Source organism: Balaenoptera borealis (assembly GCF_965194805.1).
Source record: "Balaenoptera borealis genome assembly, chromosome: 1".
In the NCBI taxonomy this organism is placed as follows: domain Eukaryota; kingdom Metazoa; phylum Chordata; class Mammalia; order Artiodactyla; family Balaenopteridae; genus Balaenoptera; species Balaenoptera borealis.
In genome coordinates, this window is record NC_138860.1 from 73,857,333 (window position 1) to 73,885,230 (window position 27,898).

At 42.5% G+C, this 27,898-nt stretch overlaps 1 protein-coding gene across 4 annotated transcripts in view; it reads right to left on the reverse strand.

The window, feature by feature from the left end:
• PBX1 (PBX homeobox 1) overlaps positions 1-27,666 on the reverse strand; it is a 318,235-nt gene extending 290,569 nt beyond the window's left edge. The window contains exons 1-2 of one of the 4 annotated variants that reach the window (XM_082406234.1): positions 26,729-27,666; positions 23,400-23,473 (exon numbers count right to left, since the gene is read on the reverse strand). In XM_082406234.1, the coding sequence (XP_082262360.1) occupies positions 23,400-23,473; positions 26,729-26,919 (265 nt within the window). In that variant the 5' untranslated portion in view covers positions 26,920-27,666. The remainder of the gene's footprint in view (positions 1-23,399; positions 23,474-26,728) is intronic. The other 3 variants (XM_082406236.1, XM_082406232.1, XM_082406235.1) reach the window with 3 other exon arrangements.
• Positions 27,667-27,898: the final 232 nt, after the last annotated feature.

The window sequence follows — 27,898 nt, forward strand, 5'->3', positions numbered from 1 at the left end:
CCGTAGTGAGACGTGGATAATATCACCTCCACCCTAAATACCTCGCAGGGATCGGAGAGGATGGATGAGCCAGCATTACAGCCAATATTCTACTCACCGGCAATAAACAACTCACCTTTTGGAGGTAAATGGGCTCTTTCCAGGGCACCAGGGGATCATTTAGCACTCAGAAAGAAGTAACCTGCTCTGTGGTCCTCTGGTGTCCTGAAAAGTGTAATCCACCTCCAAAAGGTGAGCCCTGAACTCCCAGAGAATTCATTTTCTCACAGTAAGATCAGAAAGCTTCGATGTTTCCAGCTTCAGCAAAAACACCCCTGATATCTTTTTCCCATCCCTTCTCTCCCCTCTGTTGGGCCCATCTCCTTACAGATCATCCTATTCTCTCTTCTCCTCAAACAGAAACCAGATGAAACCGTCTGCAAACAACTTGGGAATGCTCAGTGTGTGCCTGGGGAAACTTAAACAAAAATCCTTTCTGGGCCTGCCACCCTCCCCCCCCCTCCCATCCCCCTCCCCTCCTCCCTCCTCCCCCTCCTCCCCTCTCCTCCCTCTCCTCCGCCCCCTCCTTCCTCTCCTCCTCCCCCTCCTCTCCCTCCTCCTCCCCCTCCTCCTCCCCCTCCTCTCCCTCCTCCTCCCCCTCCTCCTCCCCCCTCCTCTCCCTCCTCCTCACTCCTCCTCATGGTTGTTAAGGGCCCAGCCAGTTAATGGGAAATCTTCTCCTTTCTCCCCCCTCCCCCACAGCCCCTCTCCCGGCTGGGTCCTCAGCATTTGATTCCTGTCTGTCACTGAGTGATGAGGACAAAGGGTGAGGAGTCAGGAAAAGGTCTGGGCCACTTTGTTCAGAGTCTGGATGCGAACTTTGGATGAACTCTTCATCAGGGAGGGGGCTGGGGAGGAGAGGAGAGGCCAGCAAGGAGAAATTCACTGCTCTCTGGGCTCAAGCCTCAAAAAAAAAAAAAAAAAAGAAAGAAAAAAAAGGAGATAGAAATATTCTCTTTAAACAACAGAAGGGGGAAAAAAAAGGATTAGGAGGGTAGAAACAGCCTCCCTCAGCCCCCTTAGAAGAAAAGAGGGCACCGTGCGGGTGAGGGGGGTGTGCTTAAGAAAACAGAAGGCCAGGGCACCGCTCTCGAACGCGGCTGTTGGGCCCATGCTGTGGGCTGCCAGCCAAGAGCTAGTTTTGTTTCTTCCCCCTCCAGCCGGTCTCCCTTTCTCCCTCTAATTTTTTTTCCCCCTAAACCAAAGGGAATTCCTAATAAAGCCACACTAGACTTGCAGAAAGCAAAGGGAAGGAAGAAGGGACCAGGGATGGGAAAAGACAGATCAAACCCTATGCCATCTGAAAGTCCAAAATATGCATGTAAAATTACAGCACACTTCATCACGTGCATAAACCCACATGCATAAACCCGAGAATGTTCAGTCCTGAGTTGATTTCTCTTTCATTCGTCATCTCTGTGTATGTGTGTGTTTGCATGTCCAGGCTGGCAACTTCTCCTGTGTGACTTTTCCCCCCTACCCTGTACAGGAGTTTTTTAAAAAGCACCATTAACATAGAGCTGGAACCACTGCAAAAGCCAGTTTGTCTTCTTTGTGCTCAATAAAAGCCGGCTAGAACTCTTTCACCTCCACTTACTATTGATTTTTCTATTGTACTCTACAGGCGTGTGTATCTCACTCATCAGACTGTCTTTCATTCTGTGAACCTTTCCAACCACATCTGGACGTGAGGTTTTTCAGCTCCCAGTGATGGTATCCCTGTTTCATTCAATCATTTTGCACCCGCCTGCCATCACGCAGCCACTTTGGGTCTGGCCTCTGTCCTTTGGTCTTTGCCTCAGACTCTGGATTTCAACTCCCCCCAAATCAGCTGTCCATCCCAGCAAGGAGAGATGAGAGGGGACAAGGCCTCCCTGCATTCCCAGGGCTCTTTCCCCTCTCATTCTGCACATAAAAAGTGGGCTTAAGTGACTGGGTGGGAGATTCACACTTCCAGGGCTAGAAAGCTGTGGGAAGTGGGGGGGGGGGGTAGGGATGCTACAACATCTGGCACTTCTCTCTCTCCTTCTCCCGGGAACACCCCCTGGGGTGGTGTATGTGAGGCTGTTTCTTGAAGCAGAAGTGCCCAATGGCTGCAAGTGGGCACAACTTCAAAAACAACAAAAACAAAACAAAACTGATGAAGAGAGGCAGATATATAAAAAAGAGTGGATATATGTATATACATAACTGAATCACTTTGCTGTACACCTGAAACTAACACGACACTGTAAATCAACTATATTCCAATCAAAATTATAAAAAAAAAAAAAAAGAGAGAGGCAGATAGATGGACCAACGAGATGACCATTCACTAAGCTTCTGAGAAATTGGAGTTAGCAAGCGAATCTGTATTGAAAACGTCTCATTTTGCACTCCTATGAATAGGAAGAATAACTCCACACATCGAATAAGTGTGCCTGGTGTCCTTCCTCAAGAAAATCGGACACACAAAGATTGGCAGCTAACAACAAAAAAAAGGCAGAGGAAACATTATGAGATGTGAGTATTCACATTACAAAAAGGGCTCTTCGCCCTACAAAAGGAGTGCTACAAGTCTAGCCCTGGAAGAGACCTCTTAATCTTTCAAAGTGAATCCCTTCACTTAACAATAAGGCAGCCAAGACTGCCAGAGTATAAGGAACATACCCAAGTCCCCGCTCTCTGTTATATCCCCATCCAGGGTTCTTTCCATCACACACATTGTTTCCATGAAGCTAAGAAGTGGACTCAAATAAAGGACACAGTTATCAAAACTGGACCCAAACACTTTTCAGGAACTTATCCACACAAAGTGAAAGACACCGGTACCCATTACCTGAAGATACAGTAGAAGTTGTAGCATCGTAAGGCCTGGTGCACGAAACCAGGGAATATGAAATAGGCACACACATAAACATCAAAGCACATTTGCTATCTCCCTTGTGTCCATCATCCTGGGCGCTATCCTTAGGTGTGAGGTGTGAGGGTTTGTGAGGTCGACCTCCAAGTTTCATTCTTCGTACAAAATCCTGGTGGACTGTTGCCGCTGTCCTCTCTGTGGGCAGCTCACCTCTATCTTCAAGTTCCCTCTGTGGATAACAGTCTCAACAGGCCATCGTCAAACCTCACAATCACACCTCTCTGTTCAACTCTCTTGGGATCTCGAGCTCCATATTCACTGCATGCCCCACCAATTCTGTGTTCAACAAGATTGCGAAATCTATGCCATGTTCTAAATCAGCCCTCCACATGCCGGCCAATCTGTGAGTTCTCTCTCTTGCTTCGATTTTGTAAGCAGTGGTGACAGGATAGGTTAGAGAAAAAAAATCTTCAAGTTGGGTTGTGGTTTGTAATTTACAATGCATTGTACACCCATGTCTCACTGGAGATTCATAACCTCCCTGGAAGTGGACAGGGCCAGGGGGATGAGTGTAATAGTGCCCACCTTACAGGTGAGGAAGCTGGCCTGAGTGGCAGGCCCCTCGTTACCCATCTACTCAATAGTAGAACAGGCCAGAATCTGTTCTCCTGCATCACAGAGCTGCTCCAAATGGGCTTGGATGTTTCTGTTTTGCTTTTGAAATGAAGAGGGAAAAAACATACATTTCCTGAACACTCATCACGTGCCTAGTGCCATGTTTGAGGCTTGTTCAGGGATAACTATAGCATCTTCACCCATGAGCAGCTTCCTCTAGGCAAGCAATGACATAGATGCACATGTATCTTCTGTATCCTTTGCCCTTCTTACTCCTATTTGTCTGCATACATTAGAGCAATAACTCTACCAGTATAAACCGCTAAACATAAGCAGTGGATGCTGGGTGCATCTCCCTATTTGGTTTGACAGGTAGATTTGCCAGTAGGATTATGAGAGTGATCATCTATATTTACGGTTCTTTAAAATATTAAAAAATGCTCTAATTTCCAAGGGTGTGAGTACAGCACATATCCTCTCTGTGTACATCACAGTTGTACTGTCAGGTTCCCAGATTGCTTTCTCTCTCTTTGACTTTAGTACCCCAGGAAGATGCCATCTATTGAATGAGTGAATGAATGAATGAATGTATATAAGCACCGTTTATTCAAGGGATGGTATAGAAAAGGGGTGAGACTATAAATTGAAAGTTATTTTGTTTATTAATGACACAAAGGAAAGGGGTCTTATTCAAGAAAAAAACTACACATGGGTATAAGATGTAAAGAAAAAAGTTTACAGACCAAAATGCTAAAAGTTTCTCTGCTAAACATCCATTGTTATTAGCTGCCAAGATGCCCAACTTAGGGTGAGAGTCTTGGCGACTGAGAAGAGCCTTAAACAGAGTGGCTCTGCTGAGCAAGAGAGTGGAACAGCCACAGAAGAGAATCAGACAAAGAAACTGGTTCTAGTGGTCTTCGAATCAAGCCAAAGGAACTCTTCAGGACATTTTTATTTAAATGTACTGATCCTCAAAGACCACACAGCCTTCCTCAAAGTCCACAGTGAGATTCCTGGTCTAAGACAAACATCCCCACTCTCCCCAAGAGAAGCCTAAATAGCAAAGCCACTAAAGCAAACACAGGACCCTACATGGAACAGGGCTCATGAGGAGGGAGATGTGTAGGGAAAATGAGCTTTTTGATACTCTTCACTCAGAAACATCTGAACTGCCCTGGGATGGGGGAAGGATATCCCCAGGGAGTGACCCTGAAAAGTGACAGCCCGGTTTGAGATATCACAGACTCCAACTAGGAATTTTCAAGCAGGGAGGGGGCTGGCAGGAGGAAGGTAGGGGCAATTCTTCCTTTCTTCCTCCCCAAGGACAGGTTTAAATTACACGTGCTTACACTGGGAGGGGTGAGGGGAGAAGTGTAGAGGGTGCCCAAAGAGCCTCTTACTCAATTACTTCCCCTGCTGTGGGGTCTACAACAGCTTTCACGTTTTAAAAAACCACACTTTCAAATTCTTGGGTTTATTTGTATTTATTACTATTACTATTATGATTATCTAATGGAGGAGTCCTTTTCCAGTATTCCAATTGATCTGATGGGGGGAAAACTGGGCAAAAAGTCAGCAGAAGCAAAGAGAAAGCTGGCATAACTTTGGGGAGAGGGGAAAGAAAAAAGAGGAGGCTTTGTAGATAGGAAAAGACAGGACAATTTGAGGATGGGAATAAAAGGAAGGTACTGGAATCTGAGCCATTGACTAGTTAAAGCAGCTGCCCCTCCCACCTCTGCCTCTCCCACTGAAAGGTTGTGTCTAGCCAGCTTCCTAAATCTGATTATCATTTGTCTTACACGGTTCTCATGTGACGTCTCTTGCACACTCTTCCCGCCCCTCCATCTACCTCATGACACCCTGGGCACCCTACATAACCCCAAGGCCGAGACCATTACTCAGAAAACCCAGACTCAGAGGAGCCATTCAATAACAGGTTGATTCTAACCAGAAACCTCTTTGTCTCTGAGTAGTGGGTTTGGAGCACTTCACCGGAGTGATCCAATAGATCTAAGAGGGATTTCCATCCTGTCTTCTTATTTTTTGACACATTGCAGAAGCACACACATAAGGTTCAGAAACTAGTACGCTCACAGCAGACAGCAGTAATTTTGGAAATAATTTCTTAAGATAGGCAGTCTGAAAATAGAAATAAGTACGATTCAGATTTAGATGAATTATCTGTGACTCCTTTTTCCCTTCCTTCCTTCAACTAACACTTACTGAGCATCACATATATACCCAGCACTGTGCTAGGTATGCAGAGATGAATAAAGCATGGCTCACTAGTTTACCATCTGGAAGGGGAAGAAGCTTACAATCTCAGACAAAACTGCAATCATCTTTCTGGAAACTTTGAGAGCATACAGAGGGTTAAAGACTGTGCTACACTTAGGTCACCTGCCAGGCCCTGATCAATGGCTGCTCTGAAGCCCTCTCTATTTTCTCCCAATGATAAGCAATTTGAGGACAGGGTCCTCTCTTGCATTTCCCATTGTGCCTAGCTTAGAAGTCAGCACCAGGTAAAGGTTTTTAAAAGAAAGGAAGAAAGGGAAATATGAAGGTAAAAATTCTCTGATTAATATAACAATGAATAACTAAAAAATTAACGAAACTGGGTAAAAGCCAGATGTGGCAGTTATCTGTTCTCTTCACTCTTTATTTTACAAGTATGTCCCAGGGATCATTCGTTCTTCCTGGTCTTAGGATCCAGTGTGGTCTGTAAGTCATTACAGGAATGGTAGTGGTGGCCATCACGCTGACGGGCAGCGGGAAAAGGAACAGTCTTCCCTCTGAGGCTGCCAGGTCAAGTCAGCAAGAGGCCAAAAGAGGGGTCCCGCTCCCTACCTCCCTGAGGCCCCATCACACCCTCATCCCAGAGAGCTGGGGGTTGGGGAGGCTGGGGTAGTTAACCAAGGACCTCCCCCCTAAAAGAGAAAGGAAATGAAAATGCTAATCCGCAAGACACTGGCCTCACTCCTCGATCAGATGCCCTCAGCATTCCTGTTTTTTCCCTCCCCTCTCTGGGCTTAAGGATCCAAACCCCAAACTCCAAAAGGAGAAGCTAGCTGTACCGAGAGTGTATTTTAAGCAATCTTATACATCATTTCACACACAAAAAATGTTCATGCCTCTATTGTACAGCACTTATCAAGCTAGAGTCCAATGTCTCTATTAAGATGTATCTATGCCAGTAGACCATAAACTCCTCAAGGGCAAGAACTTTTGATCCCTCTTTTTGATGGCAATTCTCAGTAAATGTTAATGAATGGATTTTCCCCCTTTTTGGATAAGAAGATAAAACAGTGTTTCAATTCAAAAACTATCAACTGAGTATTTACTACACATATGCTGGGCATATAAGTTCTAATCACTGTTTTCCAGAAATTCATTAGCCTAATGAGGGAGTCAGTTTGTCAACCAATAATTATAATAAGATCTGGCAAGTGTGGTGGGGATGTTATATATAAAGGGCTACAGTAAAATATGAAATATAATACCTTGTTTATATGTTGAGGGCAACATCTGTCATATCATTTAGCATCTTCTTATTAGGAACCATAGGAGAAATTCTGCATGCAGCCAACAACTGATTCACTTTCAATTCTAAATGCTTTGAAATTTGAAATCGAGCCTGTTTCCCTTTTTGCTTTTGCTACCAGGAAGCAAACAGTCAAATCTATAGCCAGCCTCTACAGGATCTAGACTGAACAAGGTCCTAAGACTAGTTTGATCCAAAGTGTCAAGAAGCTATTTCCTTACCAGCAAAAGGCTTGGGAAGGCCACAATGAGAAAGGATCTTGTGCGTGCAATTTTATATACTAATGCTCCCTTGCACTTTATTTTTCTACCTTAATTTTCTTTTCTAATTTCCTCATTTCTTTAGTAAATCTCTTCGTTTTGCTTGTACCTTCTGGTAAGCTGCTTGAATTCCTCTTTGAAATGAGATGAGCAATAAATAAATAAATAAATAAGATACATAACAGATTCTATTGATAAATAGAAGAGAATTTCATTCCTGAGTATATAATCATCTCCAAGAAACAGAACATTCATATGGCCATAAGGAATATGACAGGGAGAAAATATAAACATGGGGGAAGGGCTTATAATAGATATTGAGCTAGGGCAGTACAATCAAAGGTGAATTTATTTTCTTTTATAATGTATTTTATTTATTAAGGTCTGCCTGGGATTATACTGTTTTCTAAACAATACATTTAAACATAAGATACCTTGAAATCTTTTTTTTCCCTTCTAGCCCCTGAGGTGATATGAAGATAACAAGCCCTGTACCGTCACCATCCAGGCCCATCCCCGGGACTCCATCTCCACCCAGGTCCTTGGGAGGCAGCTGTCCCCTCCTCTAAGCTGAGAATACCCACTCATCAAAAACAGGAGCTGCTCAATGTGCCATTCTGAAAAGACTGGCTCTGCAACTGGGCAGATGAGACTTTCTGGTCTCACCAAGGAAGCTTCCATTCAGTCGCATACAGAGGTGTGACAAAAGGACAGCAGGACCAGGAAGGGCATGCAAGAACAAGACACTGTGCCTGGCTTTAAGTTCCCGAGTCCTAGGCTTCTGAGAAGGAACTAGAAAAGATGACATATATATAAAATATATATAAAACAGAGTGGCAGTCAAGCTTTAGCCCACCTACGAAAGTAAGTCATGCACACTGCCTGAAAGAAATCAGGTAGGTTCTAAAAAAGCAAATAGGCAGGGGCCTAACAAAAATCAGGAAACAGGCCCAGGGAGAATTTTGGACTTATCTCCTTTTATTTATGTCTTACAGCCAACCACAGCCAAGAGATAATGAAGTTCATGTACCTGAGAAACAGGACCAGAAGTGGGCAGAGCCAAATGATTTGTTATTTGGACAACTGAGTAGGATTCCACGGGATTTTCTGGGAAGAATCACAAGCTGAAGGGCTGTCACTCAATGGGAATGAATATTTTGGTAGAAAAATCTACATTTAGTAAAACTTCCTGAGTCAAACCTGTCCCAACAGATCCTCTCATAAGCTGTGTAATTTTCGGGAAGTTCATGCAACTCTCTTTCAGTTTCCTCATCTTAAAAACTGAGGCAATGATAGTAGCTCCACATGTGCTCTATGCATTAACTATTATTACCTGCGCACAGAAGAATTTCCTGCTCCAAAGGGAAAAAGGGGCATCACTTCCGCTGATGTTTTCCGTTCAGCTTCATGCTAAGATGACCCACCACCACTCTTCTCCCAGCCTGGGGCCCACGGCACTCTTCCCTTCAAATCACTTGGATAGGGTAAACATGAGTATAAAGTAACAGCTTAACCATCTACACTGCCTGCCTCCCTTCCTCGGCTGACAGCCAGGACAGACAGACTGTGCGTCTGTGTGTTCCAAGAGTCGGAGAAGCCTCCAGGGCTGGCCTGTCCCAGTAACTGGATTGAACAAGCTCCTAGACCAGTTTGATCCAAAGAGACAAGCAGCTATTTCCTTACCAGCAGAACGGCTGGGCCTGGCTGAGCCAACCACAGTGAGAAAGCCATCACCGGAGTCTCATAAACCTTAAGGAGACAGTAGGTCTAATGGCACAAGGCCTCAAAGAGCATTAAGTTAACCCAGTGTCTTCTACCAGCAGGGGGAAAGAGGGAGAAAGAAGGAAGCTGTGCAAGGGGAGGGTATGAATGTGAAAGATGAAGCTAACCATGAAAATTTAATTTGTTAAAATAATGACTAGAAAATGACAGATAATGCACAAATTGTCTACATGCATTTACTGAATACATAATAAATGTGTGTGTGAATATACAGAACTATATATGCATACCCTGATAAAAATTAATTCCAGCTTCTCAAAAGCATCCTTGTTTGTCTCCCTGCTGGCGAGAACCCTGGCGCACAGAGGTAAATTTCACACTTCCTCTCAGCAGTCCCTCCACGCGGACCCTGTAGCTTAAGCCGCCCAGGTGAGCAAATGTCACAGATGCCTCTTCGGCGGGTGGTAAATTCCAGCCATCCCAGGGAAATGCCAAGTGGTCTCAGGTCACAGGTTGGGCAAATAGTGATTTGGGGGTCTGGGGGATGCCCCATGGAAGGGGAGGAAGGGAACAAAAGAGAGTGAAAGGGGAAGCAGAAAGGAAAGGAAAGCAGAGGCAGGGTTTAGGGAAAAGCAAGAAGGCCAGCTATGTAAGGACTCAAACACAGAACATTTCTCAGGCTGCCTAAGTAAAACTCAGCACCCTTTGAAAGAAAGAAAGCGTTCTGCCATGCGTATCACCCTGCATGTTCAAGAACTTTGGGTCGGAATGACCTTCTCAGATACACTCCTGGCCGTAAGGAACACAGTCCTGTCTTGGGCACAGGGCTTTGGAAGCAAGTCAGCTGCCCATGTTAAAAAGATCATGACCGTGATACCGGCCCCTTACTGGGCTGTAGGTTCCTTGAGGGTAAGGCCCACCACTGGCACATTTGTGTTCCTCAGTGTCTTTCATGCCTTATACAGAGAAGTTTCACAAATATTTGCTACAGCAATGAATGGGCTAAAATAGAATACAACTCTGCAATTTCATCATGCCCTCCAGAAGGTCTAAAATGATATGTCTAACTGGCGTTGAAAAATTAAACCCAACCAGGACAGGAATTCATTTTTAACTTTTTCACTTTTCAACCTGTGGGACATAAGAGTTTTGCCCAACATCTCCAGAAATGATGGCGCTCAAAAATATCTGGTCAAACTTACTTAAAAACAATCAAGCTTCCATGACCCTCACTTATGAAAGCCAACATTCAAGAGGTGACATAAGTCAACATAAATGAGGAGAAGACATATTCTAGTGGGATCTTGAAAAGACAACCAATCTTCCCATACTTAAGACCAAATGGAAGCCACTAGGGAGATTCTCTCCTTCGTATAAGCCTCTAGGAAGTTAATCTGCAGTTGTAGTTACCAAGATATCCCAGCCTGAAACACCTAAAAAGGGAAGAGTAAATGAGTAGGTAAATGAGTAGGAGGTGGCAGTGTCCAAATCAGGAACAGAGGGAAGCAATTATTTTCATTCTTTATTATCCCCATTGCTGGTATTAGTATTGCTACTCTTATATTTTAGCTGTAACATCTGTAACAGTCAGAAGGAACACGTGAACTCTCAACCTATATAATAACCCTTCCATCCTCTCCCCCAGAGTTACTGGGATGAGAAACTCATCCTGTGAAATTAATAATGGGCCTCATTCTTCAGCTGGTGGATCAGAGACTAGGCTGGTGGAAATTTATAGAGAGAATTAATTCATAGATTTTCGAAGTAATGAGGGAATTCAACCTTCTTGCTCTCCCACATTCATTCAATAGAAAGTTTCTGGAGGGTCTATTAGAGGACCTGGTGGGTGCCCAGGGAGGCTGCAACAGAGCAATGATAAGAAAGCACAAGAATCCATTTAAAAATAATAATCACACATCAAGAACATCTTTCCTAGTGTAACTTTCTAAGAAGAAAAATAAAGTAATATGGCTTAGGCCTGAGCATGATGACAGCCCCTTCCTGCCTTGGCTCCAGCAGGCTAGGTGGGGGAGGGGAGGCAACTATGTGTGTAGGGGTTGGAGGGGGGGCAAACTACCAAAATCGATTCTTTACTTTCAGAAGACTCTCGCAAAAAGAAGGCAGCGTGAGGCCCCTTGAAGCCTTCCTCTGAGATAAGACAAGCCACCATATAAGAAACTAGGTCCGTGGGAAGGCACCCAACCTTCTTCAAGTGTTAAAGAAATCAGACCAAGCTTAAGGAAAACAAATGTCAGCGCTGTTTAAAGTACATCAAGGTTCTTTGGGTTAAAAATCTCCCCAGGGGAAGATGATGTGCTCCCTGTAAGAGCTGAGAGAGGGAAGATGGGAGAGGGCTTCTGCAGTAACTTCAGATTATGTTATTTGATTCATTTCAATACCATGAAGCATCAACCGGACTATTTATTGAATAGAGAGGAAACAACACAGAGGCAACTAAGCAAGGAGCTGCAAATTAAGATGTGTGCCTGTGAGCGCGGGTAGCCGCACACGCTCACCCACGTGCTTACACGCTGCCTTCTGAATTTCACTTCTGTATGCAAGACCACCACCGCCAGCGTCTGCACTGCACGGCCACTTTGCATACCGAAAATGCGGCCCAGACCCCGCGCCTGGCTCCCTGGGGACAGACACCCGCACCCTCGCTGCTCACTGGAGGCTCCGATTGCTGTGGCTGCGAGGGTCCAAGCCCAGACTGAGAGGTGTTTAATAAAGGAAGGATGACTCCCGCGAGACTTTCCCCCTGGGGGGGTGGGGGTCCTCTCCTATCTCCCTCTCGGGGATTGGAGAGTGAGGGCAGCTAAGAAGAGGAGGTGAGGGGGGAGGAAGGGATCCTGGGGCGCCCAAGAGGAGGGAATCGGTGAAAACACAACCAAGCCCTTCTCCGGGGACTCTTGGCTTCCCGGGCCGCGCCCGGGCGGCCCGCGCCGGGGGTTCGGGGGCTCGAGGCCGGCTCTGCGCTGGGCGGCGGCTCCCTGCCAGTGCGCGCAGCGCCGCGGGGCGCAGAGGAGGCCCCCCGGGCCCGGCCGGGAACGCGAAGGCGGCGGGCGCTGATACCCCTGCATCAGCATCAGCCCCGTGGTGAGGTCACCAGCTTTCAAGGAGGCTTCGCAGCTCCCCCAGAGCCCCCTCCTCTGAAAGGCTAATTGTGCGCGCCGCTGCAGCAAGACCCAGGCGCCCGTCTACCCAGGCCCAGCTCAGAGCATTACGATCCGGTTTGAAAGGGGCCTCTGCTTAGCACCAGGCCATGTGGCCGGCCACCCCGCTCCTCCAAGGTTTCTTAGCATTTTCTTAAGTTCCCAAAGTTTTATTTCGTAATGCATCCCCTTAAACTCCTTCCCGACGACTCCGATTTCTCTTTCCCACCTGATCTAAGCAAACAGGCTCTCTCATCTCATGCGTTTTCTGGTTGTTTTCTCCTTTCCCCTTTGATTGGTCTCGGGACGAAGCTGCTTTAATTTATTCCTCACACGATCTAGTTACTTCTCCGGCCTTCAGACTCCGTGCCGCGCGCACCCTCACCACCCACCCACGCATTTCCCACGCAAGGGGTTAGGGATTACAAGCACCCTAGTAAGGAGGCCACACAAAGGAAAGCGGTGCATGTGTTGCCCGCGCTTTGTTTTTAAATGTTTATTAATGTAAGCAGGGTGCACGGCCCTAGAGCCTCTGCATGCAAATTCTGTAGAGAGGAATTAACGTCTACACACTCGTATCCACAGAGAGCCTTTCAGAATGGATGTAGGCTGGGCTCGTCATCAGGGTCTCTGAGAGGCTCTCTTTGTTAGGGACAAAAGATAAATGCAAACTTTCAATTCTATTAACAATGGTAATTATAAGGAGGATTCTCTTACAGTGACAAGACTTGGGCTCAAATCACCTAAAGCCCTCAGAAAAATGACTGACTGACAGCTATCTCTCAGCCCTACCAGCACAGGCCACTAGGTAAATGTATTCCTTTGACCTACTAGCAGATTCAACCCTGTCTCAAAGCAGGACAAATAGATGCAACTTTCTTCTCACACTTACTGAACCACACTTTCTCAAGGAAAGTCAAACATCTTTCTAGATATCCTCACTTTGTTTCCAGAAGCCCCACTGACAGGTAGGTGGGAAACAGACATTATTTTAGTATTTCAGCTGAGGCACACTGAACAAGCAACTGTCCACAATTCTATGGTGAAAATCAAACCTAAGTTTCCCGACTCCCTGCGCTGCACCATATGAACTTGGCAAAGGTATCCTACACTTCCAAGCCTGCAACCATATATCTCTGTATTTTCCAAAAGCAATTTTCAGTCTAGAATCCAATAGCTACAAATAGATAGGACACAAAAGAAACATAATTTGCATTCAGTCATGGAGTCCACAAGGTGGATTAAACTGGGACTGGCCTCCAGCTGGCCTTGTAAATGTGATACGGAATGCTTCAATTAAAAAAACAAACAAACAAACCACTAATTTTTTTTCCTCCCGGTTTGTCTTCTCCAGCTCAACTTGAATGACGGAGGCAGCTTTAACACCACCATAACCAGTTTTACATGACTGTCTAGAAAAGATATAAGGAGTCAGAGGATAAATCAGAAGTGCCATAACAATGAAAAAAAGAATCGTGTTTCATAAATGCTTCACCTGCTTTCAGTGCTATGTATACAGGCCTTGGCGGAGACTATGTTGGGGTTCATGATCCATGAAACGTGGGGTCAGATTAGTGGCTCTTTAGAGTGGCCCATTCCATGGATGTAGAAACCTGAGACCAAGAGGTTAAATGGCATTCTCAAAATAACATAGTAACTTGGAGGCAGGCAGTGTTAGGCTTTAGAACTCTTGATTCAGGGTCCAGCAAACACAGAATTCTCTGTACTTTTTCCATTGTATCCTAGCCGTACAAAAACAAGGTGGCTGCTTCCACCACCCGTTCCATTTTAGGGAACGTTTCAGATTTTGTTATGGATAAGGTATCAAACCATAAAATGAGGAGTTAAGGGGGCTTCCCTGGTGGCGCAGTGGTTGGGAGTCTGCCTGCCGGTGCAGGGGACACGGGTTCGAGTCCTGGTCTGGGAGGATCCCACATGCCGCGGAGCAACTAGGCCTGTGAGCCACAATTGCTGAGCCTGCGCGTCTGGAGCCTGTGCTCCCCAACAAGAGAGGCCGCGATGGTGGGAGGCCCGCGCACCGCGATGAGGGGTGGACCCCGCTTGCCGCGACTGGGGGAAGCCCTCGCACAGAAACGAAGACCCAACACAACCATAAATTAATTAATAAAAAAAAAAAAAAAAAAAAAAATGAGGAGTTAAGGAAAGAAAAAAAGTAAAAAACAGAAGGTAAAAGGGAACCACCTCATCCTGGCTCCCAGTAGTGGGATATTCCCTGCCAGAAAGCAATGCCTTAGATAAGCTTTATTCTGGAACATGGCTATCCATCAGGAACCAATTTCAATTGTTGCAGGACTACCAGATCAAGTCTGAGTAGGGAACAATCAAGTTTCACACTCTTCCTTAGAGTGTGAAAATTATGCCAAAAAAAGAGCAAAACAAAGATTTATGCCAGGACAACCATTCTACGGCTATGCTCTTCAATACGGAGAGTAGTAGCCCCATGTGGCTATCGGGCACTTGAAGTATGGCTAGTCCAAATGGAAGATGTGCCGTAAATGTAAAATACACAACTGATTTCAAAGCCTTAGTACAAAAAAAATGTAAAATATCTCATTAATAATTTTTATGTTGACCATATGTTGAAATATTTTAGATATATTTGGATTTAAATAAAATGTGTTATTAAAATTAATTTCACCTGTTTCTTTTTACCTTTTTTTTTTCCCCGATGGGCTACTAGAAAATTTAAAACATTACATTTAGAATGACATGTGTTCACTGCACAGCACTGTTCTATGGGATTCTCTCCCTAGAAACTCTAGGATTGAAGGAAGGAGGTGCAGGAATGTTGGGGTAACTTCTGCTGAGCTTTGCCCCTGACTTTTTTCCCCTCTCATATTGAAAACCATTTAAAGCATTTAAAAGCAGGGTCAGGAAGCATCTCAGTGAGCCTCTAAAACTCCTGGCCAGAGCTGGTAGAAAACCGAACCTGAATAGACGGGGTCAAACTAATGAGACCAGTGGTCGACAGCCACGTGGTTTCAGAAAAATAACAGTAGTTGCCATATATTGAGCATACTCATGGAACTATGTGTTATATATTATTGTCTTGGTTAGTCCTTCAACAAGCCTACATTGTATTATCTTTACTGTACAAATGAGGAAATTGAACCTCTGTTAAATCAACTTACGTTACACAACAAGTGAGGATTTTAATCCAGATTGGTTTGATTCAGAGACCATGCTCTTTCTAGCATACTAGATTGCTATTGAAAAAAATTGTCTGACCTTTTTGGCAAAGGTCTTCTTCTCCGGGAACCTGACACCCGAAATTCTAGCAGTAGAGATTCATTCCTTTGACTTACTTTTTTTTTTCTTCTCTAAAATGCAGATAGCTCTGAGAGAGGTTTCACATAAATCCTGATCATGCACACTTCAAGTCAAATAAATGTATCAAAATATTTTTTCTGGGCTTCCCTGGTGGCGCAGTGGTTGAGAATCTGCATGCCAATGCAGGGGACACGGGTTCGAGCCCTGGTCTGGGAAGATCCCACATGCCGTGGAGCAGCTAGGCCCGTGAGCCACAACTACTGAGCCTGCGCGTCTGGAGCCTGTGCTCCGCAACAAGAGAGGCCACGATAGTGAGAGGCCCGCACACCGCGATGAAGAGTGGCCCCCACTTGCCACAACTAGAGAAAGCCCTCACACAGAAACGAAGACCCAACACAAGCCATAAATAAATAAACAAATAAATAAAAATTTAAAAAAAAAAAATTTGTTTAAAAATATTTTTTCTTAGAGTAGGTATAAATCAAAGAAGAAAAAAAATACAGTACACCCTTACACATGGAGGAGAAGAAAGATCAGTGATTGAAGAAAAAGGCTGAAAAATAATGCTGAGAGCGGCGAAGACCAAATTTAGTGTTATTTACAATAAAACTTAAGAATACACCTACTACAGCTACTCTGGAAAACAGTTTGGCAGTTCCTCAAAATGCTAAGCATAGAGTTACCACATGATCTAACATTCCACTCCTAGGTATATATCCAGAGAAATAAAAACATGTCCACAGAAAACTGTTATGCAAATGTTCAGAGCAGCAACAACATATGAAAACAACGTAAATGTCCATCAACTGATTAACGGATAAACAAAATGTGGTATATCCATACAATAGAGTATTATTTGGCTATAAAAAGGAATGAAGTATCAGTATACGCTACAGCACAGTGAAACTTAAACACATTATGCTAAGTGAAAGAAGCTAGTAATAAACCATATACTATATGATTCCATTGATGTGAAATGTCCAGAATAGGTAAATTCATACAGAGATCAGTGATTAGTAGGGGCTATGCAAAAGGAGAAATACAAACTGACCAGCAATGAGTACAGGGTTGTTTGTGGGAGGTGATAAAAATATTCTAAATTCAGGTTGTGGTGATGGTTGCACAGTTTTGTGAATACACTAAAACCACTGAACTGTATACTTTAAATGGGTGAATTTCATGGTATATCAAATATATCTCAAGAAAGCTGTTAAAAAAAGAAAAAAAAAATCTACTAGTATCAAGGTTGTTATTATGACTGATATAACATTTTCCCTAAAGGAACAACATATGAAGAAGACAGGAAGAGGTCAGGTTGCCCTAAACTCACTTTATGTTACTCTTCCTGCTTTGGAACTTTGAGTTGAATGGATGGGCCTATGTGTTTTCAAAGGGAAAATATTTTTAACTATGATTACATAATATCTCCAGTTGCTGATGCTAAGAAAACACCATCACTAAAAATGCCATTCTAGCTTTTCAGGTGGTTGTTGTCCGGTTTGTAGATAATTAAAAACCTCTGTCTTTGCTCTTACCCATTCTTTTTTTCCCCTCTTCTTCCAACCTCGACCAGCCTTTTGGCCAGATATAACTCATTCTCACTTTAAGAGAATGGCAAGAGAAACATAAGAAAACAAATCTTAAATTCAGCACTATTTTTCCTTTTTCAGCATAGAATCACAGAGTCTTGGAATTGGCTTGGTCTTTTGGGACCATCTGGTGCAAGCCTCTCTTTTTCATATAAGAAAACAGGGCCAGAAATAATAAAAGCTAACAGTTATGGACTGTTTACTCTATGCCAGGCACTATAATTTACATGTATTACCTCATTTAATCCTCACAACAGCCCTCTAAAATAGCTACCATTATTACCTTTATTTTACAGGTGAAAAAATGAGGCACAGAGAAGTTTAGTAAATTTAATTAGGTCACACAGCTGAAAAATAGGAGATCGGGATACAAACCCAGGTGGTCCAGCTTCAGACACCAAATCTTTAACCACTACTGTTATAGTTTCTCCTAAAAGTATTTAAGCTATCTGCCTGTCATCTTATAACTACTTAGTGGTAGGTCCAGAACTAGTACAGGTATGAGGGACCCACCCCAGTTTCCATTTACTGACAGAATGACAATGGGAGATATAGTTGAAACCATGACCTAAACCATAAAGGATGAATTTTTCCACCCATTGCAATCTTGATTTCCACCAATAATTGAGAGATTGAAACAGAGCCGTCAGAGGTAAGAAGACCTTCCGGGAAGTCACTACTGACCTTATTCTGCCATGAAGGGAGATAGGTTTTATAATCCTATGACAGTCTATACCCACACTTTTTTTTTTTTTTTTTAATTCTGGAAATCACTCTGCCAAGTTCTGAGAAGTGATATCACTAAGATGTAGATGAGGCAAAAGATTCAACCAGAGAACTCTCCTTATGAGACATACTGACTACCTCACTACTTAATTATATATTTGTAGAAAAAGTTAACACAATGACAAACTATGAAATGGAATAGAATAGGAGTCTTGATATAATTTACTATAGAAAATACAGCATCTCTTATCTATATCACTCAGGGAGCTTAAAGCACTTTGCAAACAACTCATTAATTCTCTGCTGATTTTATTTATCAGTTACTACATTCCTTAACCCTCACCACACCATCTCAGGTAAGGGGCAGGAGTGGAGCCAGAATTATTATATTCCTCTAACCCAGGCTAAAATGGCCATGCAAATGTACAGGGTGCTCCCAGGGGCATATGAAAATGAGTAAGAGCTGTCTTTGGGAGCTGCACCTAGGACACTGCCTCAACCATGTGACATTTTGGGCAAATTTTTTAATGAAAAGAAAAGGTAAAAAGTATGCTTAGAATCACTACACCAAGTTCCAACCATAACAGCATCCATCTAACAAAGGTTTGAAACCAAAGTTAACCAATGCTAAGTTTTCCTAAGGCATGCATGTCAACTACGCCTCAAGAGAAGCCAGGGTTATGCTTTAAATTAAAATTAAAATGCTTTCTTCTTTAAATATGTTCGATACCTGGGTTTGGGATTGGTTGCTTGCTTGGGGGTAAATTCTGTAATTTTGCCAACAACAAGCAAAAGTTTATGGACGTCAGCAGAACGGAGAAGCACGTGAAGAGAGGCATGTGAGAGAGGCTTGGCACCAGCAGTGAGCTAGATGCACCAGCAGGCAATGCCCGCCTCCACCCAGACTGCAGCCTGCCACCCACCTGGGGACCCACACCCTCGCTCCTTCTAGCTCGCAACACCCCACAGGGCCTAAGTCACAAGTTTCCCCTGCGTTTCCCCACTCATAAATCCTCTTCCAGCTTCCTCAGTTTCACTTAAATCTTTTTCATTCCCAATCCTCACAGACATCCTATTGTTAGAAGAAATGACACCAAATTTCCAAAGACCTCACTCTGGTAGGTCTGACCAAGCTGTTCTTTGCATCCTCCGCTCCACCTCTCAGGTGCCAGAATTGGTCCAAATCCACTTCTAAAAGTGGATGACACAAAATCGACTGAAGAGAAGGGGCGCTTCTCATCATAAGCTCAAATTGTGTCTGCCACGGAGCCGTATTATTGTAGGTCTATCGCTTCTAACCAGATTATAATAAATAGTACAGGGTCTAATCACCTGACTTCTGCCTAGCACATCGCTGTACCTGAAACAGAGGTTCAAGTAAAACTGAATCAAGTAACTTCCCTTCATTTGCTCCCCTTCTCTCTCTTTGTCCCTGCCACAAAAAAAAAAAAAAAAAGACCAAATACTTGAATTCTCTCATCAGCAAGAAAAAGTTTTTGCATTTGCCTGCTAGAGATGAACTTCTATGAAAAGTCACTCCTGCCACGTCAACCCCAAAAGGAATCTGATCAGAGGCAGCTCTAAATTGTCTGAAGTTATTTCACTCCACTCCTGTTCTCTGTTCAAGGCCTAATCCCATCAGAATTATTTCCCTGAAATATATAGCTTCCTTCCACGGTGTCCCCTCCACCTACATATACAAACACACACACACATACACATGTACACACGTGTGTGCACACACACACAAATTATTCTCTAATGCTATAAAAAGACGAGGATTAGGAATCCCATAATGTAATTGCTATACTAAAAAGAAGTGGCAGGCGAAAATAATAAGGGAGGGTGAAAAAAGGTGAAATACAGTAGTAGACTTCAGGAAAAAAAAACTACAGTCTGTGATGGGGGTGTTAATTGAACCCAGAGAAAAAAGAAAAGAGAGAGAACAAAGGCGCGTTAAGAAAGCAAAAAATAATTTTTTTAACCTCCTTCAGTGATTTGATAACTTCACTGTAGATAATACGCAGAGGAAAATTGGCTGAAAAGTGCCATATATAGCTATTATGTTCTAAAATTAAAAACTATTCACAACAATTACAGCTATTCGTTACTATCTATAAATAGTCTTCTTATAAATGTCACCCAATATTTTTTGTGTGTTTTCCTCATTTTTAAACCTGCATGATTTTTGACACAGAAATTTTTAAAATTCAAGAAACATTTAAAAATATAGTTAAGGTCTTTTTAAGAAATGCAGTATGTTTGAATTTTTCTTCTCCTTCTCTTCCATCCCATCAACCCCACTACCACTACCTCTACACATATGCAAAACCCAGCCTATTGCTAATATGTCAGAAGACAGGGAATGGTTCTTAAGAAACAAAAGAAAATGAGATATTAAATGGTCCAAAACTCTCTATGAAATCTCTGTGTTCCCAGAAGGAACAAGCAGATAAAAGCCACTTCTGAAATACACTTGCTGGAGGTCTTGACAGGGCTTTCTTGCTGTTGAGATCCACTGCCTGAGAATTTTGCAGGCATTCCTTGTTCTTAGCGTTTATTAAAAAAAGCAAAAAGGTATCAAAATAAAAACTTACCTACATTCTCAACAAGAAGACACTAGGGTTCTCTTTTTTTTTTTTTTTTTTTCTGAATATCCCCACAGTAATTTCTGACTAAATACCTATCAATCAACTGTAATCTAGACGGTGCTGCCTACTTTGGGTGTTATGCGTGTGTGTTTCTTTAAAGTTCCAAAAGGTTGGTAAGACAATCTTAGCTAGTTTCCCTACTAATTTCTGAGTTTTCCAATGCAAGTCCTTCACAAAATCAAAAAAGCAAATGCAGCCAAGGAATGCAATCACCACGCTTCCTCTCAGGGTCCTGCCTTCCTTGTAAAGACCTAGGTAAGCCCCCTGAGTGAGCTCCGTGTGAGAATACAAACAAACAAACAGAGCCCACCCTAAATCAAGTAACGTCCACAATGCTTGAGACGGAAGCTCAAAATTACTCATTCAATGTGAGGGGCTTGAAAGTAACAATAGGAAAAGTCCCAAAACAATGAAGGAATGTATGTGAACTGATTATCCAAGTGATTTTTTCACTAGCTCTGTATCAAGAGGGGGAAAAAAAAAAAGAGCTCCTACAACTTTACAGACACTATGTGTCTCAGACACGTCAACCGTATGTAAGATTTGCGAGCTCGTAGAAAGAGGGTGAGGCCGATCTTGAGTAAGTAATCGTGCTTTAGAATCAGAGACCTTTTCAACACACCGCAGTTGTCTCCTATCTATAACACCGAACACTCAATATTCCAGGAGAGGTTTCTTCCTTCCCCTTAATCCTTCCAATACACAAGTTGAGGAATAAGAAGGAGAAAGGCCTTTCTTTCTTTCTCTTTTTTCTCTTTTTCTTTTATTTTTTTTACTTTCACCCATGGGTGCCCTCTTAATCCAAAACTCTGTGTGTGTGTGTGTGTGTGTTTATTTCCCTCTTAACACGGGGCCAATGATCCTTATCATTTTCAATTTACAGTACTCAATAAACTATTTTTTAAATATATTGAGAGACAACATACAAAACCGTGATTTAGATTTTTAAAAATCTCCAAATGTTAATGTCATTCAATAACAGAAAATCTTAAAAACAAAATACATAATCCAACAATTATACCTTTAGAGTATTATTTTGACCTTCCTATCACCATAGTTTAGGCAATATTCATGTAAGGAGCAAACTCTTGAACCCACACCAGAACCAGATCTCTATTCACACCCACCCACTTTGATCTACTACCTCAGTAGGTTTTAATTAGAAGACTAGAATTAAACACTTTGGCCACAATATACATTTAAGTGCCCTGATGGGCTTCCTTTCAATAAAAGTCTGATAAAGTGTCTTTAAAATAGAGTCTCTTTGGCCTGGATTATCAAATATGTCTTTATAGCTTGACTCTACATTTTATGAAGCAAAATCAGCAGGAACGCATACCTGATTAGTAACAAATTTCAACAAAGCAAATATTCCAAGTAAATAAGCAACAGAGAAAAAAGAAAATGAGAAGGAAGAAAAAAATGAAAGAAGAGAAAGAAATATATACACACGTAGGTTTTCTGATCCGGGCTAATAGGAAAAAAAACAAAAACAAAAACTAGAAAGCGTGACAAACTGAAAAAGCCCTTTTGATATTTGTATGCACGATCCATACATTTCTTAAAAGGTGTCTCACAGCTAAAATAATGCAATTCACAGCTTTGCAATAAGGTTAGGCTTTGGCAAGGCAACCTGGAAGACTTAAAGATCTAAACATCACTGCTCAGGTGCTTTGTCTGGGATATCATGCACAACACAAATAACATTCAACAAAGGAGCTGCTTACTAATTTTCCATACATTTCAAGACCTGAGTAATTACATATTTGATCAATGGTCACATCTTGAAACTATTTCTTTTTTAAAAGAGAAACAGAGAGGACTCAAAAAGAAAGCCACCCTGTGTGCCCTCACTCCCCCCCCTTCCTTTTTTTATGTGTAACTATCAATGTATATCAGCCGGGCATGCAATCATATTTATTGTCACTTTCATTCATGTCATGCCCTTGCTTATATGGTTTAGATATGAATTATTGACTGTTACACTCCTTGTTGTAAAAAATAAATAAATAAATAGGATGTCAGGTACTTTGCACTGCTCTACAGCGAGCGAGCAACTCAGAGGCCAGCAGAAGCTCCCGCTTTATGTAACCACCCCTCGTTCCTCATCTTTATGCCCTGGTTTCAGATTGCCTTCTCAACTCTTTTCTTTTTACAAGGGAGAGACTCACCCACCTTGGAAAATTAAGGATTAAAATAAACAAACAAGAGGATGTTGCTAAATGTCCTTCCCAGAGCATCTGTTGTTTAAGAACACCTCTGATTGATGACTGCTATTTTTTAATTGTTGCTTTAAATTTTAAATGCCCTCCTGGGATGTGTTATAAGTGTGTTAGTCCATGATATGAGGTCTAGAAAGTAGAAAAACAACAGAATGAGTGAGCTTGTGGCATTCTATTCTCCTAAACCCAGTGATCCTCCCAGCTATAAAATCACAGGGCACTCAAATACCGATAACCTGATGTTGTGTGATGCTTTCCACAAAGATATTTGACAACACTCTGTCAAGAATCTCTAGTTTGCTGCTTCGTGTAATTACAAGAAAAAAAGAAAAGGAAACTTTAAACACTTAAGCACCCCGGTGCCCAACTTCAAAAAAATTAAGTGTTTTAAAGATGGACCAAAATATATTCCTTCAGGAAACGGACTTTTACTTTCATATTTTTCCCCCAAAGGCACATCATTCTATAAATTTCCCTTCATAACCTCTATCTCAGCCTCAATTTCAAAGAGGCCGGGAAGAGAGTTAAGGCAAATAAACCAGTAATGCCTGGTAATAACTGTCAAAGAAACTTGGTGCTTTCTTTTACAGGAAGCAGGGCTACTAGGACTTCCTATTGGAATATGCGATCAATCTTGAGAGTACTTCTATTCTGCAATTTTAGTATTTAAATAATGGGTTCCTGATTGCCAGTTAAGTGGTCAATTGGCCAAAGAAAATGCTTAAATGTTGGAATCTCATTCCTACCTGTTTTTTCTTTGATTTCACACAACACATTAAACAAGGCAGGCTTCATTCTGTGGCAGTTTAAAGCATGTTTTCTGCAAGAAAGAAACAACAGAATAGCTTAGGTGGACTCTAAGAGATCAAGCTGCTCATAATGCACAGGGGGAAGAAAATTTGAACATTTAGCCAAAATTATAGACCAAGCATAACTCTGCGGCATGCTTCAATTGCTTTATGACTTAATATACAGAGTCCCGCCATAGAAAAAGAAATAATGTTAATTAGCAGGGAGAGAGTAGGGATTTAACTACAGAACAGAACTAATCTCAATTACGCCCATTTAGGAAGAGTTTTGGGCTTGTTTGTTTGTTTGTTTTTTAAATAAGTAGTTTAATCCAAGTGGAAGTCTTAAACCAATAATCCTATCCAGGGCAATGAATACACACGGCAGAGTCAAATGCATGGGTTAACAGTTTTGTCTAATCTATGCAATCACCACAGCCTAGGAGCTGTCTGCTTCTCGGTCCGTGTGTGTTTTCAAATTTAATTCATCCATGTGTTCGAATTCATTCCGCAGATGCCCCTGTATTCTCATAAACACAAGATGCTTGAAAGGTCTTCTGAGTAGAACTGTCAATTTATAAAATTTCAGTCCCCAAGTTAAAGAGTATGGAAATGCATTGCCAGGGGGCAAACATACCCATATGGGGAATAAATTCATTTCTCTGTGTTCACATTATGTCGCTTGTGCACACACTGCTTATTTGCAGGTGTTGAAATTCAATTATTTACAATTAGGACCTTGCACCCATTGGGGAAAAAATAAATACAATTCTGCCTTTTAGATTAGTGATTTACCTGGTTCTTCTGTGTGTTTGTATTCAGAATGCACTTGAAGACCAAAACAATACCTTTCCCTTTATTTTACTCTGGAAGCACTTAGCAGAAGGATATTGTTTTGGAAACAAAATACTGATCATATCAGCTATTAGCTAAGGGAATTCTGTTGACTAACTAAAATGAATGTGTAAAGATAAATGGGAACCTCTGGCACTCAAGACACATGCAGTTCTTTTTAAATCCCTTTCAAAGTTAAAAAATAGACACATCTTCATGAACAGAAACCATGAACCATGCTCTATATACTGTACATCAGAGGAGTCATAAACTCAAAATTCAAAAGTATCAAAATAAATATACACATTGTGTCTAAAATAGGAATGGTTCCCTATGTAAATAATAAATGTACATGATGAAGATCTGACTAGGGAAAGGAAACACCCGATTAAAGTATTTGCTCAGTTACATTGTTTAACCAAAAAGAAAAGCTTACTGGTGATTTAGTTCTCTTGCAGGATGAGAAAAAAAGGTGAAAAAAACTTCAATGTATCAAAGACTTCTTTCTGGGCCTTTTAAAAGAGTTTTCATTAATTGTATTCTTATATAAAGGCCCAAATGCAAAAACAAATAACAACAAAAAATTCCACACGGCTTTGCAGAAATATTGCATTGCCACAGCACATCAATGGGGTTATAGACAGAGAACAGAAAATGTCACTATCCCAAAATTGTGTCTGATCTCTCAACATCTAGGCCATTAAAAGGAGGAACCCGCCAAGCCACGGCTGTCCTCAGTTGTACAAAAAGGAGTGGGACTAAATATCAGAAAAGTGGTGAGTTTCCAGCTTTACCGGCCCCTTCAGCTGCACAAACTTGTTATTAAAGCAGTTTATTGGTATGTCTGAGTTTATTTTTCTGGAACAATGTAATGGAGAAATCTGTTCCAATTCAAAAAGAGACTGCCAGTGGGAAATCTTCCTCTTACTCTACCTATTAGCTTTTCTCTGGATAATAAAATTCAAAAAGGGCACAGATTAATTTTTGAAAACTTTCCCCTATTTAAAAAAAATTTAGCATAGTTCCAGTCTTTGAAACTTCCCAAGTTTTCAAGCACCCATAAGCCTCAGGACTTTTGAGTTTACATGTTGCATGTGCTTACAGCTAAAATAAGAGTGTAATTCATAACATCCATGTTTTTAACTGCTCCTTCCCATTTTCTAAACTCAAATTCCTATTTCCCTTAGACAAAAATACATATAATGATGTCTTCTCCATATAACTAAGTCTTGTGAGGTACAGGAATTGTGTATATATGATTAAAAAACCCAACTGCTTCTGAGATTTAACAAAGCTGGGTAATTGTAAAGACATATGTGGTCATTAGATTTTTTAAATTCTTCCTTTCGAGATCGGCCTTGGGCAAGCAGTTGGTGGGTTGCTATTTAGTTTATGTTTTATTTTGAAAAGAGAATTCACTGTAAAATCCTAGAGTGGAGAATTATATACCTGGTAGTGGATTAAGTTGAGAAGCTACACAGCTTCTTTATTATGCTTCCTTAATGAAGATCTTCCTATCCTATAGGATTGAAATACATAAAATACACACTTGCCTTCATTTCTATTTTAGTAGCATCTAAGTGGTCCTGAAAGAAGCATGGGAAAAAGAGCATGCTTGATTCCCCCCCCCCACCACCCCTTTTTAAAGGACCATACATTCTGTACTACGGAAGGTTAGTAAACCCACTCAAAATAAGAGACAATAAAGTTACACTACATATCTGAGACTCTTAAACCTACCAAATATGTTTGAAAGCAAAAGTATCTCTTTCTTTCTTTACATCAGCTTTTCTTGAAACAGAATTAAATAAATGCAAAATATTTTCTGGATAGCTGACAACTACTGACAAAGAATTACCTTGCTTTTTTTTTTTTTTTTTTTAATAGGGAGATAAAGGGGAAAAGATAAAAATTAATTTTGGAGTAGTCCAGAAAGAAAATCCAAAGTCTCTAATTCAGGGAAGGGGTCAACTAAATTTGCAAATAAAGTGTTCATGGGACATTTTATTTTGTAATGTTACGGAGTCCTTCAACAAGAAGTCATGTAATGCTGTTCAAAACTTGACAATTCTGCTCTCTCTGATACTTTTTTAAAGCAGTAAAAAGTGCCGAGGGCCGCTTTTGGATCAGTTGGCAATATTTTCGGCGTGCCTGAGTGTTTGTCTGGATATATATGAAGACCTCTATATTCACACACACTCACACACACACTATATATATATATATATTAAAATATACATATACACAGCCATATCACGGCATGGGAGATTACACTTTCGATAACAACGCTCCTTCAAATTTTACTCCTCCGCCATATAGTTGCTCGTCAAAATGGGCAAAGAAATAACATTTAAAAAGAAAGCGCTGTGGTGATTCGGTTCCCATTGTTTCCCCCAGCGAGAGGGAGAAAAACAAAAAACCCCAAGAAAGGAAAAGAAAAGCCACCATCTCACCTGGCCTGCGCCTCATCCAAACTCTGGTCTGTGATGGTCATAATTTGCTGTAAAATGTCTCCAATGTCCTGCTTCCTCCCGCCCTCCCCCTCGGTCCCTCCGGCCCCATCCTGCAAGTGCTGGGACAGGCCGGGGTGTCCGGCCATCCCGACCCCAGCATGGGAATGCATCAGCCTGGGCTGCTCGTCCATCTCCAAAGGCAACGGCAGCCCCCGGCTCTTCCTCTTCTGCTCCTCGGCTCGGCTCCTGGGAAGCACCAAGGCTTTTTATCCTTCAAGCTGTCTTCAAATCCTTTTCAGGATAAACAGGGAAGGGGGGAAAAAAGAAGACCAAAAGAAAAAAAAAAAAAAATCCCTTTGCCTCTTTAGAGGATGGTGGGAGGATGGGGAGTGGGGAGGGGGAGGGGGGCGTGAAGGGGTTGCGGGGTGAGGGTGGGGATAAGGGCTGGTGGGGAAGGGTGTTGACTCCAAAAAGCAAGAAAAATAAACCACCTTCCCACTTGACGAAAAGAAATCAGAGCTGGCTCTTGGTTTTTCAGTCCGGTATCCTTTGCAAGGCAGAAATGGGCTCCCGGCGCTTATATCTGTGGCTTAATCCTTTTGCAAATATGCATTGATCGGGAGAAAGGAGAGGAAGGCAGGGGGATTGCAATGCAAACTTTCCCCCCCACCCCCCGCTGCCCCCCACCCCCACTCCGGGCCAGAGTGATCTCAAAGGGGGTGGGCTGTTGCAAAAGCCAGATCTCCCCCAGCCGCGGCGGCAAGGCAGAGCACAGGCTCTCTCCTCCACCGTGTCTCTGCAAACTCCAGCAGCCCCGTCAGCCTCCTGCTTTTGTTTAGCTCAGGCTCAGGACTCCAGAAACATATACAGAAAAACCACAGCCTGAGAGGAGGAGGAGGAGGAGAAGGAGGAGGAGGACGAGAAGGAGGAGAGGGGAGGGGGCAGAGGAAAGGGAGGAGGGGGCGGGGAAGCCGGGAGGCGGGGAAGGGAAGGAGGGAGGAGGGCACCCGGAGGCCCGCCCCCCTTCCCTGATTGGCCATCGGAGAAAAGACGGGCCCCTCCTCCCGCTGCTTTCCTCCCTGCGCCTCCTCCTCGGCCTCCTTCGGCTCCTCCTCGCCCGGCGCCCTGTCAATCAGAGTTCAGAGGTGGGCCGGGAAGGAAGCCGAGCTA